Raw genomic sequence first — 10,970 nt, 5'->3', positions numbered from 1 at the left:
CAATTGTCATAATCATACGTGCTGTGAGCACGCTCGAGCCTCGACAATGGCCGGCCCGTTGCATATGTAGCGTTCCAACTTTCTGATACAAGATGGCTTCCTCGAGCCCTCGGATCCATTGGGAGAACTCGCCAGCAGCGAACGCGTCCATTATCACCTTCCATTGACCCGGGCGATCTATCTGAAGATGCTAACTACATGTTGAGCTCATTGAAAACGCCCTACCCTACAAAACTTGACTCGCACGGAGCTGTCTTCCAGAGAAAGTACGCTGGGAAGCTCAATCGTCCTCGTCCTCCTCATCCTCCACCATTCCCGACGCATAACCGGCGCCGATCGCCTGCATCAAGAACGCAGCCGTCTCATCAGATTTGGCCAGATCGACAGAGGTTTTGCCGTCGTTGTTTTTCAGTCGAGTGTCAATGGTAGGCTGTGAGATCAATAGCTGCACCACCGCTGTATGACCACCTGAGAGAGTTCGCAATGAATGATGTTGAGCACTGCGCTGTTCACAGGCATATCGTGGAGCCCAAGAATGAATGGCGTTTGCACTCACCCCACGACGCAAGATGTAAGGGACTGTCGCCCAATTTGTTCTGCGCGTTGATGGCCGGCTTGTAATCCAACAAGCAACGCACAACATCCGCGTGGCCGCCTCTACTAGCCCAATGCAAAGGCGAGTTCCCAGCTTTGTCGAGGGCTGTAGTATGACAAAGGCAGCGCGCCAGCATGAAGCGACATGAGTGTTGAGCCCGCCATGATGGACTCGCCGTCAGACCCCGGAAGACAAACCATTTACGGAGACTCCAGCGCTCAGCAGCTCCTTGGCAAACCCCAGATTTCCCCTTTTGGCAGCCTCGTGCAGAGGATTGTCGATTTCAGCCGTGTTCTCGCCCACCTGGATACATTTTGAAGGAAAACACGTCAGCCCCAGGTCCGTCCATCCGTCCCCTGTTGAACCAACTGCAAATGAAACATAGCGCTCACATAGTTCTTTGGCACAAATCCCTCCTTGTCATTGCACCGACACTTCCACCAGTGCTCCTCGTCTTTGTTCAACACGTAAAGGACATCACCCTCTTGAAAGCTGAGTTCGTCTGGGCGTTGAGCTGCGTAATCGTATAGAGCTCGAACAACAGAAATCTCCTTCTTTCCCGGACGGCTAGGACGCGGTGGTGGCGGCGCCATTGAGTGCTTCTTTCCCGTTTATGAACCTGTTTTCGAAGGTTCAGATACGGTACGGTTCCGATAGTAGCATAGCTTGCTGGGTCAGAGTGACGCGCCGGACGGCCCACCTGCGATCTCTAGGAGCTTCGTCGCTTCTTTGACTTTAGTCCAATGGCCTGAGCACCGAACAGGCCAGACACCGTAATGCGCTAGATGCCTGGAAAGTGTCCTGGTCTGTCCTTTCCGGGGGTAATTTCGAGAGTTACTGCGAAGATGGTGACGTGAGAAGATGGAAGGACGCTTCGGCCAAGGAGGCTCGAAGGCGAAGGGGAAAACGGCGAACGCGCTTTGGTCTCTTTGGTGTCACGGTCTTCTCTACGTCTACTGTCTATGATGAGGTTTGCAGCATTTCTGGCTGCATTTCGACTGCATTTCGAGGTTTTGAAACTTCGCTCCTAGCTTCGAAGCATCTACACGCACAAAAAGCCCGGACACCTCCCCCACACGCACCCTCCCTACAAACATGAAGATGGTAAGCGTCCCCGCCACCGCCACTACTCATTCTGAAAGCTCACTCACACTTCTTGTTACCAGCTCGAACAAGAAGAAGAGGCTGACACGGAAGTGACATGGGAAGATCAGCAGAACATCAACGCTTTCAGCAGACTGCACATGCGCGTGCAAGATCTTGAAGCTCTTTACGAGGAAAAGAAGGTGAGGAAGTATTTGTAGAGGAGGAGGGACGGGGGGAGTAGGAGAGCAAAGGTCGGGGGGCCGTGTGATCCACCAGATCCACCAGGCGCAGAGCTGCAGTGGGTGATTCTGTCAGCTCTTGGACTAACCGATACCTGCGGTGGATGAACAGAAAGAGAAAGAGTACCTCGACGATCTGTCTTCGGAGCTGGAATTAGCGGACGAGGACGAGCCAGTCAAGTATGTATATTTATTCTTCGCAAAATCCGTGTCGCACGTCTCACCAATCCAACTTCTTAGATACCGAATTGGCGACGCATTTGTGTCGCTCTCGCTACCTGCATGCCAGGAACGCTTAAAGAACGAGCAAAAGACGTTGACGGAAGAGTTGGAGGGATATAGCACAAAGATTGACAGCCTGGCGGAGGATATGAATAAGCTCAAGGTGCTTCTGTATAAGAAATTTGGGAACAGCATCAACCTTGAGCGGTGATGGAAGTGGTGAAGGGAAGATGGATGTGGGGAAGGCTATGTGGGCGGGTTGCCGACGAGAAAATATCCTCAATTGATCATCTGCTCACAGGAATGACGACGGGAGGGGACAGGCACTCCAGGTTTGGTCATGAAAGGGTTTATATTATCCAAAATTGGAGGCAGATTCACACCAGGTGTATATATAATGGAAGGTCTCGACGGGTTTGTTCACCTTTGCAACAGAGCGCCGGAAAGAGAATGATCATGCAACTGTGGGCCAGTCTCTGCATAGGCCAAGCAGTGTTCTGCAGAGCTTGCCGACTTCTACTTTGGCAGACGTGTGCTTCCACGTTCCTTGCGCTTGATGGAGCAATCGAGCGTCAGGGTCGCTCACTGGTTTGCTGCCCATATTGCCGAAAACAGAAGACCGGCCAGGACTGGGAGGAGAAACGGATCTTTTTTTTAGCAAAGTGATCAGTTATCCCACAAGTGACCTTGTACACGCATACCTGAATCCCGTAACTGGCAACACCAGGACATCACGGACCACCTTCGACCGTCCTCCGTCCTTCAACCCAGTAAGCGAGTTCCATTCGAAACCCGGTTCCTGCGCCAAGTAACCCTGCACAACGTCCGTCCATCGGAACGGTCCCGTCAACTGCAACGCATCCGCTTTGGCCAATGTGCCCTCCTTCGCCATTTCTCCCGCCGCAAGTCGAATGCTCTCTACCATCTCGATCAAGCTTGGATGGCCCGCTGCGCCTGCTAATGCCCATTGTAGAAGCTCGACAGGGTGCCCGTAACCCATGCGCCAATATGCATCGGAGTCCGGCGGTGTGTCCGCCTCGATCCCGACCAGTAACCTGATTCGGTTGTCACCCAACCCTGCATGTGCCTGACCCACGTCATCAGTCCAAGGAGTGATATCCGTTTCGCTGACCCAGCGCGAAGGCCGCCGCAAAGGTTTGGTATCGGTGTCGGCATACTGTCATTGCAGAATCAGCGGTGTGCACATTGAAACAATTACAGATCATAGAACGAACTTACTACTCCTCCAAAAAGTCTGACCACCAGAACCCGGAAAGTGTCTGCCCTCATCACGTTTGCCGGCAGAGTCTTGTACATCTCCAGCCCCTCCGGCCACAAGCTCGTAACCGTCTCCTCCATCCCATCGTCATCCCACAAAAAGAACGCCGTATCCACGCCATCGGACCAATCCCACGGGCTATCCTTCACCCTCAGGTTGGGCCACTCATGGGCATTGGTTGCTGGCGGCTCCGCGGCCCACAACCACGCCTCTACACATTCGAGCATGTTGCTGGGCCAGGTTTCCGGCTTTGTTGTCTTCCAGGTCTGATGCACTATAAGTGGGATATCGGTGTGAGGTATGTGGCGCTCTGGTTTGCCGCTAGAGAGGAAGACGGCCAGCGACACTGCTTCCCTTATGTTGGATGGGTTTAGTGTAATGTTCGAGGGCAGTGGCATTGTTGCGAGGTCCGCCAGCCACGAAGGAGGTAATCGCCAGCCTTTGATAGTTTGAGGTCAGCATGAGAGCTCCAGTGCAGTACTGTAGAGCCAAGGTCGCACGCTTAGGACTTACTTCCTCCTTTCCCTTCCACAAAAGGCAGCCTTTCCTTGATCAGCGGGGGCAACTCCCCTTTCCTCCTCCTGGCTTCTTGCCTAGTCGTCATTGGCAGCAACAAGAAGAAGACGCCAAGGACGACGGTAACGAACAAGCCGCGCATTATCAATCTGTTGAAAGGCAGCCGTGTGACTCGAGCGGGTATCCCGCTACTGAAAGAAACAACGAACGTCATTGCTGGAGCCGTAGCTGAGGAGCGAACTGGTTGTCTGGTGGGTCGAAACGTCGCAGAACTCGCTGCACGAGCTCGTCAGGCTATTACAGGTTACCACAGACGGGAGCACGAGGCGACGAAACAGAGCTTCCTTGCTTCTATATAAGAGGGAAGTAAAGCTCACAGAGCAGGTGGCAGCGACAACACAACAGTCACGGGGGAAGTGAATTCTGAAAATGTGGTAAGCGAACAAAGAATCTACGGGGGGGGGAGGAGGGACGGAATGCGAGAGAGCGAGAGAGAGAGAGAACTCGCAGGGCAGCTCGCAGGGAGAGAGAGAGAGAGAGAGAGAGAGAGACAAAAGGCACCGACATTCCCACGCAACCATCCCACCCAGCAACCAACCACCTTCAGACCCACCATACAATAGACAACCCCAGGCAGAACCCCAGGAACGACAAAGCAACGTCAAAAGTTGCACCTACTACCCGCTCCCACACCAAACAACATCCGAAATATGGACTCCACCCTCTCCCCCGGCCCCCCAGGCGCACTCTCCAAACGCCCAACCGACCTCCACTCCACCCGCCGCTCCTCAGCCGCCGCCCTCGCCAAGCTCGACTCCATCACTACCGACCTCGGCAAAACCTCCGACTGGGCCGCTGGTCTCATGGTCGCCGCCGACTCCTCCGCGGCGCTAACATCTTCGTCGCTCGGGGGCAGCAGCACGCAAATCCGCGCATTGCTCGACCACGCCAAGGATATTGTCCTGCAACTCCGCACGGTTATGGAGGAAGACAGCGAAATCACCCTCCTCGAAGACGACGGCCGCACGCCCTCCTACGATACATTGGTCACCAAACTGTCCGATGCGTTCCGTCAGCAAAAAGGGATCAACAAGATGAACGCCAAGCTCATCTCTGTGAATTATCTTGTGAACCTGGCGAATTTCTCCCGAAATCGGCAACTGCAACAGGCTGTGGCGCAGGGACAGAAACAGGTGTTGGAGCTGCAGCGCACCGTGGCGTCATTGGAGGATGGGGTGGATTTGTTGACGGTGGAGGCCGATGTGCAGAGGCAGACGGTGGGGAGGTTGAAGTGTGCGTTGGATAGCACGCGGAGTTTGTTGGAGAGTACTATCGTTGAGTACCGACATGAGATGGGACGCCAACAAGAGGTTCTTCGCAAACAATCATCCGCAATAGGGGTGAGTTGCGGCTATCTCAACTCTCCAAATCATTCATTACTTGCACATGCTCATTGACTCTCCCCCCTCCCTCTCCCCTCACAGCAACTCTACAAATCCCGCTTCAACCAAGACTTCATCCTCGACTCGGGCATCTTCCTCCTCTGCATCTGGATCTCCAACACAACCCTCGTGCAAATGCCCCTAAAAGCCGGCGTAGAAGTCCTCCTCCAACAACTTCGCTTCTGGTTCCCGTCCCTGCCCTCCTCTGCATCCCTCACCTCCTCCTCCTCCACCTCTTCACTATCATCGTTGACGTCGTCCCACTCGTCGTATTCCCCACCACCACCATCACGAACCCTCCAAATCGCGTCAAAGCACCGCATATGGACCCACCAAGCCGCCAAATTAGCCCTCATCTTCTTCCTCGTCCGCAAACTCCGCAAGGGTGCCGAACAGTATGGGATCCATAACCGCGTCGGTGCAACCTACCCTTACCTCACATCTGTGGGCGGGATGTTGTGGGGCAGGGTGGCGAGGGGGTTGGGGCTGGGTGTGAATGTCCCGCATCAGCAGCAGCAGGAGATCGGGTGGAGGGTAGGTGGGATGGGAGGGGGGACGCAGACGGTGGCGGTCGTGCCTCCGGTCAAGGAGGCGAGCGGGAGTGGGATGGCGAGGACGGCGAGGACGACGCCTGCGAGGAGGGATCGTGGGGCGGCGGCGGCTGTGACGGTGGGGGATAAGTAACAGCAGAGAAATGAGAAGAAATCCTAGGCTTGAAAACCAGCCTTCTCTCTCTGGTCCATCCTACATTCTTTTTTGGAAGGGGGCGCTATTCTCGGTCGTCGCTTATTTTTTGGGGAAGGGAAAATTTGAGAGAGGAATGCGGGCTATTTGCGCATGCCGCACACAATCGTTTGTATCCAGATATATCACTGTTGTAATGTTTATGTCATCGGTGTCTTGGCAAGGCATGTACTGTACATATGCATGTTTCATCGGAGTTGGGAGGGAATTCTGAAAATGTGGCAAGAAGCGGCTGATGAGCGGCCGAACGGACGCGACGAGGCAAAATCATTTTTGGCAACATGTCATACATGTTTTGCGAGATCTACCCGGTGATGTCCCCGAGACTCTGTGGTGGTAATCCCAACTATCAGCTTCTATATCGCGGAAGGCGTCCCGCCGGACTAATTCGACGCAGAGCTATCTTCTCCAGGTCCCGCACACGACTCTCCACCATCTCCTTTGCTGCCGAAAACCCAGTCTGCAACGCGTGAGACTCGAGCTTTGCCTTTGCAAGCTCCCCATTCACAAAGTTCAGCGTCTCTTGCCATGAAAACGGATCTTCCGATCCCGGCTCCTGGCCTCCAGATTCAGAGTGGGCCGATTGCACCGGTTCGAGGCCTCGAGGAAAGTCCGGAAAGGGGGCCGTGTTTGAACGTGAACTTTGCCCAGCTTCTATGCCGGCGATAAGAACATCAAGGGGATTGCATGCCTGACTGGTGTTAGCCCTGTACAAATAATCGATGAGAGCGCTATACAGATGAAGGTCGTCACATGTTTTCGCGATCGTCAAGGCCGTATTCCCTGCCGCGTCTGGACAAGTGACGAAAGTCCGATCGAGGGTGGCAGTCCCTTTCGCACATGCCTCGAAGACACAGTTCAAGTAACACCGAGCCGCTGGCCGGCGTGCTTTGTCTCGAGATGAGAGTGCAAGATGGTGTAAAAACGTCCGGCCTTGTGTATCGACACACCGCGCGAGAGGCCCCAGCGTATTGAAAATGTCTCCAAATGAATCGTTCTCGTAGCAGTTCGTCTGTGCCACCGCTCTCATCAAAGGCGTTCCTCCATGCAGATTTCGCACATTCCAATCAGCGCCTGCATCTATCAGCGCCTCGACCGTTTTCGCTTGGCCCATTTGAGCTGCCCAATGCAGACAGGTATTTCCCTCAAGATCCAGCACGAGATTCAGGATGCTGTCTACGAACGCGGGCTGGAACGACGCCAAAATATCCAAAAGTTCCTCGCCGTCGTCCGTGGTATATATGTGCATCAGCACGACCCGCTGATCGTCCCGTAAACTGGGTTCCTCCAGCGCCTCGATCTCCGCAGGTTCCGAGGGTCCCAACAAGAGCGCTTTGATATCCGCTTCTATATCCCAATCATCGAGCCATGAGGTTGAAATGGCTTCATGTAACGCCTTAGCGTGCTCGAAAGGTACTGACTGCGTGAAAGACAGCGGTTCCTGTTGTTCAAGCTCGCTTGGCGGTTGGCTCACGTTCACTGGGTTAGAGTCAATCAAGGGAGACAGGGTGTCTTCTATGCCGTGATCTCGTGCAATCAATCTCGCAGTTTCAAGAGGCACCCTGTTCGCAATTTGTGAGGTAGAAAGTATGAGGCGTACAAGAACAAGATGAGTGGATTCATCAAGGTAACAGCTCACCATGCACCCCAGTTCCGGTCATCCTTCTGTATCGTGCACCATACTTCTGACATGAACGCTAGCTCCTCTGGGTTCGGGTGAGGCTCTGAGAGCGCGGCCTGTTCAACAGGCTTCGTAAATACGCACGTTTCACCGTCCAGTCCCCCTCTGACACCAGTGTCGTCCAGTAGCCACGTTATACCTTGATAATTTGTGAAGCACTCTACAGCAAGGAGCTAGGGTCAGCCAGCCGTTATACCGCTTGGTATTTTCAACCTCCGCCGATCAGTATGCTTACCACAAAACCGTCGGAAACACGCCGGAAAACACTGACTCCGTTCACTACCATCTTTCAGGATGACGGTAATAAGTCACTGAAAGTCCAACGGACTCTGTTTAGGAACTACCATGTTTGCAAACCAACCTCATATACAGGAATCTTTGAAGTGAAATTTGTTAGCGATGCTCAGGTCAAGTGCAGCTGTCACAAAGGGGCCTTTCTCACCTCGTCGAGGGTAATCAGCTTGACCCCGTCCGCGTCGTTGTATTCTCCCTGGAGCATGGTAGGCGGCGGCGAGAGGGAGGGTAAAACTCTATGAGCCGTATTTACGTATACAGGCAATCTGCACCCGATGACTTTGGCCCGTCGGGAGCACGAGGAGCACGAGGAGCAGTCTCGGATGACTGGAACTTGCAGATCAAGATGTAAGATGTGAACGCGAGGAGCGCGTGCCAGAGGCCCCAGTGTCACTTTAGCTTTTTGCAAGTCGCAGGGTCGCAGGTCGGTTCCTGTGTTCTCCCCATCGGTAAACCCCCACCTCAAACAATCTACCGAAACAACAAATATGGCTGCGAAAATCGGTAGGTCCAGCGAGCAGGCTTTCTTTTGTCGACTGTCTGTACAGAGTCATCTGGTTCTCACACGTCGGAATACCTTCTTTGCAGCCTTGCTCTCGGTATCCGATAAAACGGGGCTCCTCGACCTCGCCAAAGCGCTTCACGGCGTGGACGTCAAGCTTGTTGCCTCCGGAGGGACTGCAAAGGCCATTCGCGATGCTGGGCTTCCCGTCGAGTAAGTTGTCAGACGGAGGCACGTTAAACAGCACTTCCGAGCTGTGGCTTACTTTTGCTTGCGCAGAGACGTGGCTGATATCACAAAGGCCCCTGAGATGCTTGGAGGCCGTGTGAAGACACTGCATCCCGCTGTTCACGGAGGTACGCTTCGTCTATCTACCATGTTTGGAAGCGGCGAAGGTTTTAGGAGGCACCAGTCAGCTTACGCACTTGTGTCCTTGCGTCGACTTCAAGGTATCCTGGCTCGCGACATCGATCAGGACAACGCGGACATGAAAGCCCGTGGATATGACAAGATCGACTTCGTTGTTTGCAACCTGTACCCTTTTGAGAAGACTGTTGCCAAAGCGGGTGTCACCATCCCGGAGGCTGTCGAGGAAGTCGACATTGGTCAGTCTCCGAAAGACTTTCGTTAGGGCTAGGAATCCCGTGTTTGACCCCTCGTCCTCCATCCATAGGCGGTGTGACACTCCTTCGCGCTGCCGCGAAGAACCACGCTCGCGTGACGATCGTCTCGGACCCCACGGATTACCCTGCGCTCATCGCCGAGTTGCAGAAGAGCTTTAAAGAAACTGGCGCTGCCACCGTCTCCGAAGGTAACCGTCAGAAGTTCGCCTTGAAGGCGTTCACACAGACCGCGGACTACGACACGGCTATCTCTGGATACTTCAGGCAGCAGTATGCGGGCAATGGCACCCAGCAACTGACCCTGAGGTATGGTGCAAACCCGCATCAGAAGCCTGCCCAGGTCTTCACCAAGCACGGGGACCTGCCGTTCAAGGGTATGAGCGAGAAAATTTGAAGCATTTTCGTACCGTGTTCGGTCTATCATTGACAGTACGCTGCTGTAGTTCTCGCTGGTTCTCCTGGTTACATCAACCTGTTGGACGCTTTGAACGCATGGCCGCTGGTTAAGGAGCTCAAGCAAGCTCTGGGTCTCCCTGCAGCCGCCTCCTTCAAACATGTCTCTCCAGCAGGCGCTGCTGTCGGCATTCCCCTGAGCGAAGAGGAAAAGAAGGTCTATGCCGTTGAGGACGTAGAGCTGACACCCATTGCAGCCGCATACGCCCGTGCTCGCGGTGCTGACCGCATGTCGTCCTTCGGTGACTGGATCGCGCTTTCCGACGTCTGCGATGAAGCCACTGCAAAGATCATCTCCCGTGAAGTTTCCGACGGTATCATTGCCCCTGGCTACACCGCAGGTGCTTTGGAGACTTTGAAGAAGAAGAAGGGTGGCAAGTACACCGTTCTCGAAATGGACCCCAAGTTCGACCCGGATTCCACCGAGACTCGTCAGGTCTACGGGTTGCACTTACAACAGAAGAGGAATGATCTCCTCATCACCAAGGATGTGTTCAAGAACGTCGTCACCAAGAAGATCACATCGTTGCCGGAGAGTGCCGTCAGGGACTTGATAGTTGCTACCATTGCCTTGAAGTACACCCAATCGAACTCTGTGTGCTACGCTAAGAACGGACAGGTTGTTGGACTCGGAGCTGGACAGCAGTCTCGCATTCACTGGTAGGAGATCAAGTATACTCCCATGCTGCAACTCCTTTAGTATTCCATCTCATCTATCACTTCTTCTCCCACAGTACACGGTTAGCGGGCGACAAGGCCGACAACTGGTGGATGCGCCACCACCCCTCCATCCTCTCCTTCAAGTTCAAACCCTCAACGAAACGCGCCGACAAGGCGAACGCCATCGACCTCTTCGTCACCGACCAGATCGACGACCAGGCCTCCTGGGAAGCCCTTTTCGAGACCGTTCCCACTCCCTTGACCGCCGAGCAGCGCGCCGAATGGAAGTCCAAGCTGACTGATGTCGTGCTCAGCTCTGATGCGTTCTTCCCATTCTCGGACAACGTGCAGCGCGCCGCCAGGAGTGGAGTCAAGTACGTTGCTGCCCCTGGCGGCAGTGTCATGGATGATGCTGTTGTGAAGGAGGCTGATGATAAGGGTATTGCTTACGCGTTCACGGAGTGGAGGTTGTTCCACCACTGAGCGCGATTCCGAGGTCGGTCTGGAATGCATCGCTTTCTTCCTGAAAGGGTCCTGCTTCGCTTCCTATGTCTATAGTCAAATCTTCGGTTAGATGGTCCTTTTAGCTACTTCACATTTGCATATATATGTAGAATCCACTCATAAACCTCTG

General features: G+C 54.1%; 6 protein-coding genes across 6 annotated transcripts; 3 read left to right on the top strand and 3 right to left on the bottom strand.

The window, feature by feature from the left end:
* Positions 1-18: 18 nt before the first annotated feature.
* Positions 19-1,371, bottom strand: EV422DRAFT_355160 (osteoclast stimulating factor 1). Its single transcript, XM_053066586.1, has 4 exons — positions 988-1,371; positions 793-898; positions 557-700; positions 19-468 (listed from the first exon to the last, which is right to left on the bottom strand). The coding sequence occupies exons 1-4, from the start codon at positions 1,186-1,188 to the stop codon at positions 281-283; spliced, it is 639 nt and encodes a 212-aa protein (XP_052927490.1). The 5' UTR covers positions 1,189-1,371; the 3' UTR covers positions 19-280.
* Positions 1,372-1,690: 319 nt separating this feature from the next.
* EV422DRAFT_565388 (Prefoldin beta-like protein) lies at positions 1,691-2,353 on the top strand (the record flags this gene model as incomplete). Its single annotated transcript, XM_053072308.1, has 4 exons — positions 1,691-1,699; positions 1,762-1,881; positions 2,033-2,100; positions 2,161-2,353. The coding sequence occupies 4 exons, from the start codon at positions 1,691-1,693 to the stop codon at positions 2,351-2,353; spliced, it is 390 nt and encodes a 129-aa protein (XP_052927489.1).
* Positions 2,354-2,596: 243 nt separating this feature from the next.
* EV422DRAFT_504645 (putative glycosyl transferase) lies at positions 2,597-4,079 on the bottom strand (the record flags this gene model as incomplete). The annotated part of the gene is made up of 4 exons (XM_053068443.1): positions 2,597-2,771; positions 2,844-3,319; positions 3,382-3,860; positions 3,935-4,079. The coding sequence occupies 4 exons, from the start codon at positions 4,077-4,079 to the stop codon at positions 2,597-2,599; spliced, it is 1,275 nt and encodes a 424-aa protein (XP_052927488.1).
* A 320-nt stretch (positions 4,080-4,399) lies between these two features.
* On the top strand, positions 4,400-6,426 carry EV422DRAFT_355320 (uncharacterized protein). The gene is made up of 2 exons (XM_053066587.1): positions 4,400-5,337; positions 5,422-6,426. Exons 1-2 carry the CDS (start codon positions 4,648-4,650, stop codon positions 6,061-6,063), a joined length of 1,332 nt encoding a protein of 443 aa, XP_052927487.1. The 5' UTR covers positions 4,400-4,647; the 3' UTR covers positions 6,064-6,426.
* Positions 6,427-6,472: 46 nt separating this feature from the next.
* EV422DRAFT_565385 (ankyrin repeat-containing domain protein) lies at positions 6,473-8,303 on the bottom strand (the record flags this gene model as incomplete). The annotated part of the gene is made up of 6 exons (XM_053072307.1): positions 6,473-7,685; positions 7,763-7,860; positions 7,944-7,964; positions 8,040-8,090; positions 8,166-8,180; positions 8,247-8,303. 6 exons carry the CDS (start codon positions 8,301-8,303, stop codon positions 6,473-6,475), a joined length of 1,455 nt encoding a protein of 484 aa, XP_052927486.1.
* Positions 8,304-8,586: 283 nt separating this feature from the next.
* Positions 8,587-10,819, top strand: EV422DRAFT_565384 (cytidine deaminase-like protein; the record flags this gene model as incomplete). The annotated part of the gene is made up of 7 exons (XM_053072306.1): positions 8,587-8,602; positions 8,687-8,813; positions 8,880-8,956; positions 9,050-9,205; positions 9,274-9,597; positions 9,667-10,336; positions 10,411-10,819. 7 exons carry the CDS (start codon positions 8,587-8,589, stop codon positions 10,817-10,819), a joined length of 1,779 nt encoding a protein of 592 aa, XP_052927485.1.
* Positions 10,820-10,970: the final 151 nt, after the last annotated feature.

This window comes from Fimicolochytrium jonesii (genome assembly GCF_025526975.1).
Source record: "Fimicolochytrium jonesii strain JEL569 chromosome Unknown EV422scaffold_5, whole genome shotgun sequence".
NCBI lineage: Eukaryota > Fungi > Chytridiomycota > Chytridiomycetes > Spizellomycetales > Powellomycetaceae > Fimicolochytrium > Fimicolochytrium jonesii.
This window is presented reverse-complemented; position numbering and strand designations above follow the sequence as displayed.

Excerpts from the sequence above, each read along its gene's own strand:
- EV422DRAFT_355320 (XM_053066587.1), top strand. The coding sequence starts at position 4,648 with ATGGACTCCACCCTCTCCCCCGGCCCCCCAGGCGCACTCTCCAAACGC. Across the intron at positions 5,338-5,421 it reads AACAATCATCCGCAATAGGG|CAACTCTACAAATCCCGCTT; the intron begins GTGAGTTGCGGC and ends CTCCCCTCACAG.
- EV422DRAFT_355160 (XM_053066586.1), bottom strand. The coding sequence starts at position 1,188 with ATGGCGCCGCCACCACCGCGTCCTAGCCGTCCGGGAAAGAAGGAGATT. Across the intron at positions 899-987 it reads GATTTGTGCCAAAGAACTAT|GTGGGCGAGAACACGGCTGA; the intron begins GTGAGCGCTATG and ends AAATGTATCCAG. Across the intron at positions 469-556 it reads CTTACATCTTGCGTCGTGGG|GTGGTCATACAGCGGTGGTG; the intron begins GTGAGTGCAAAC and ends GAACTCTCTCAG.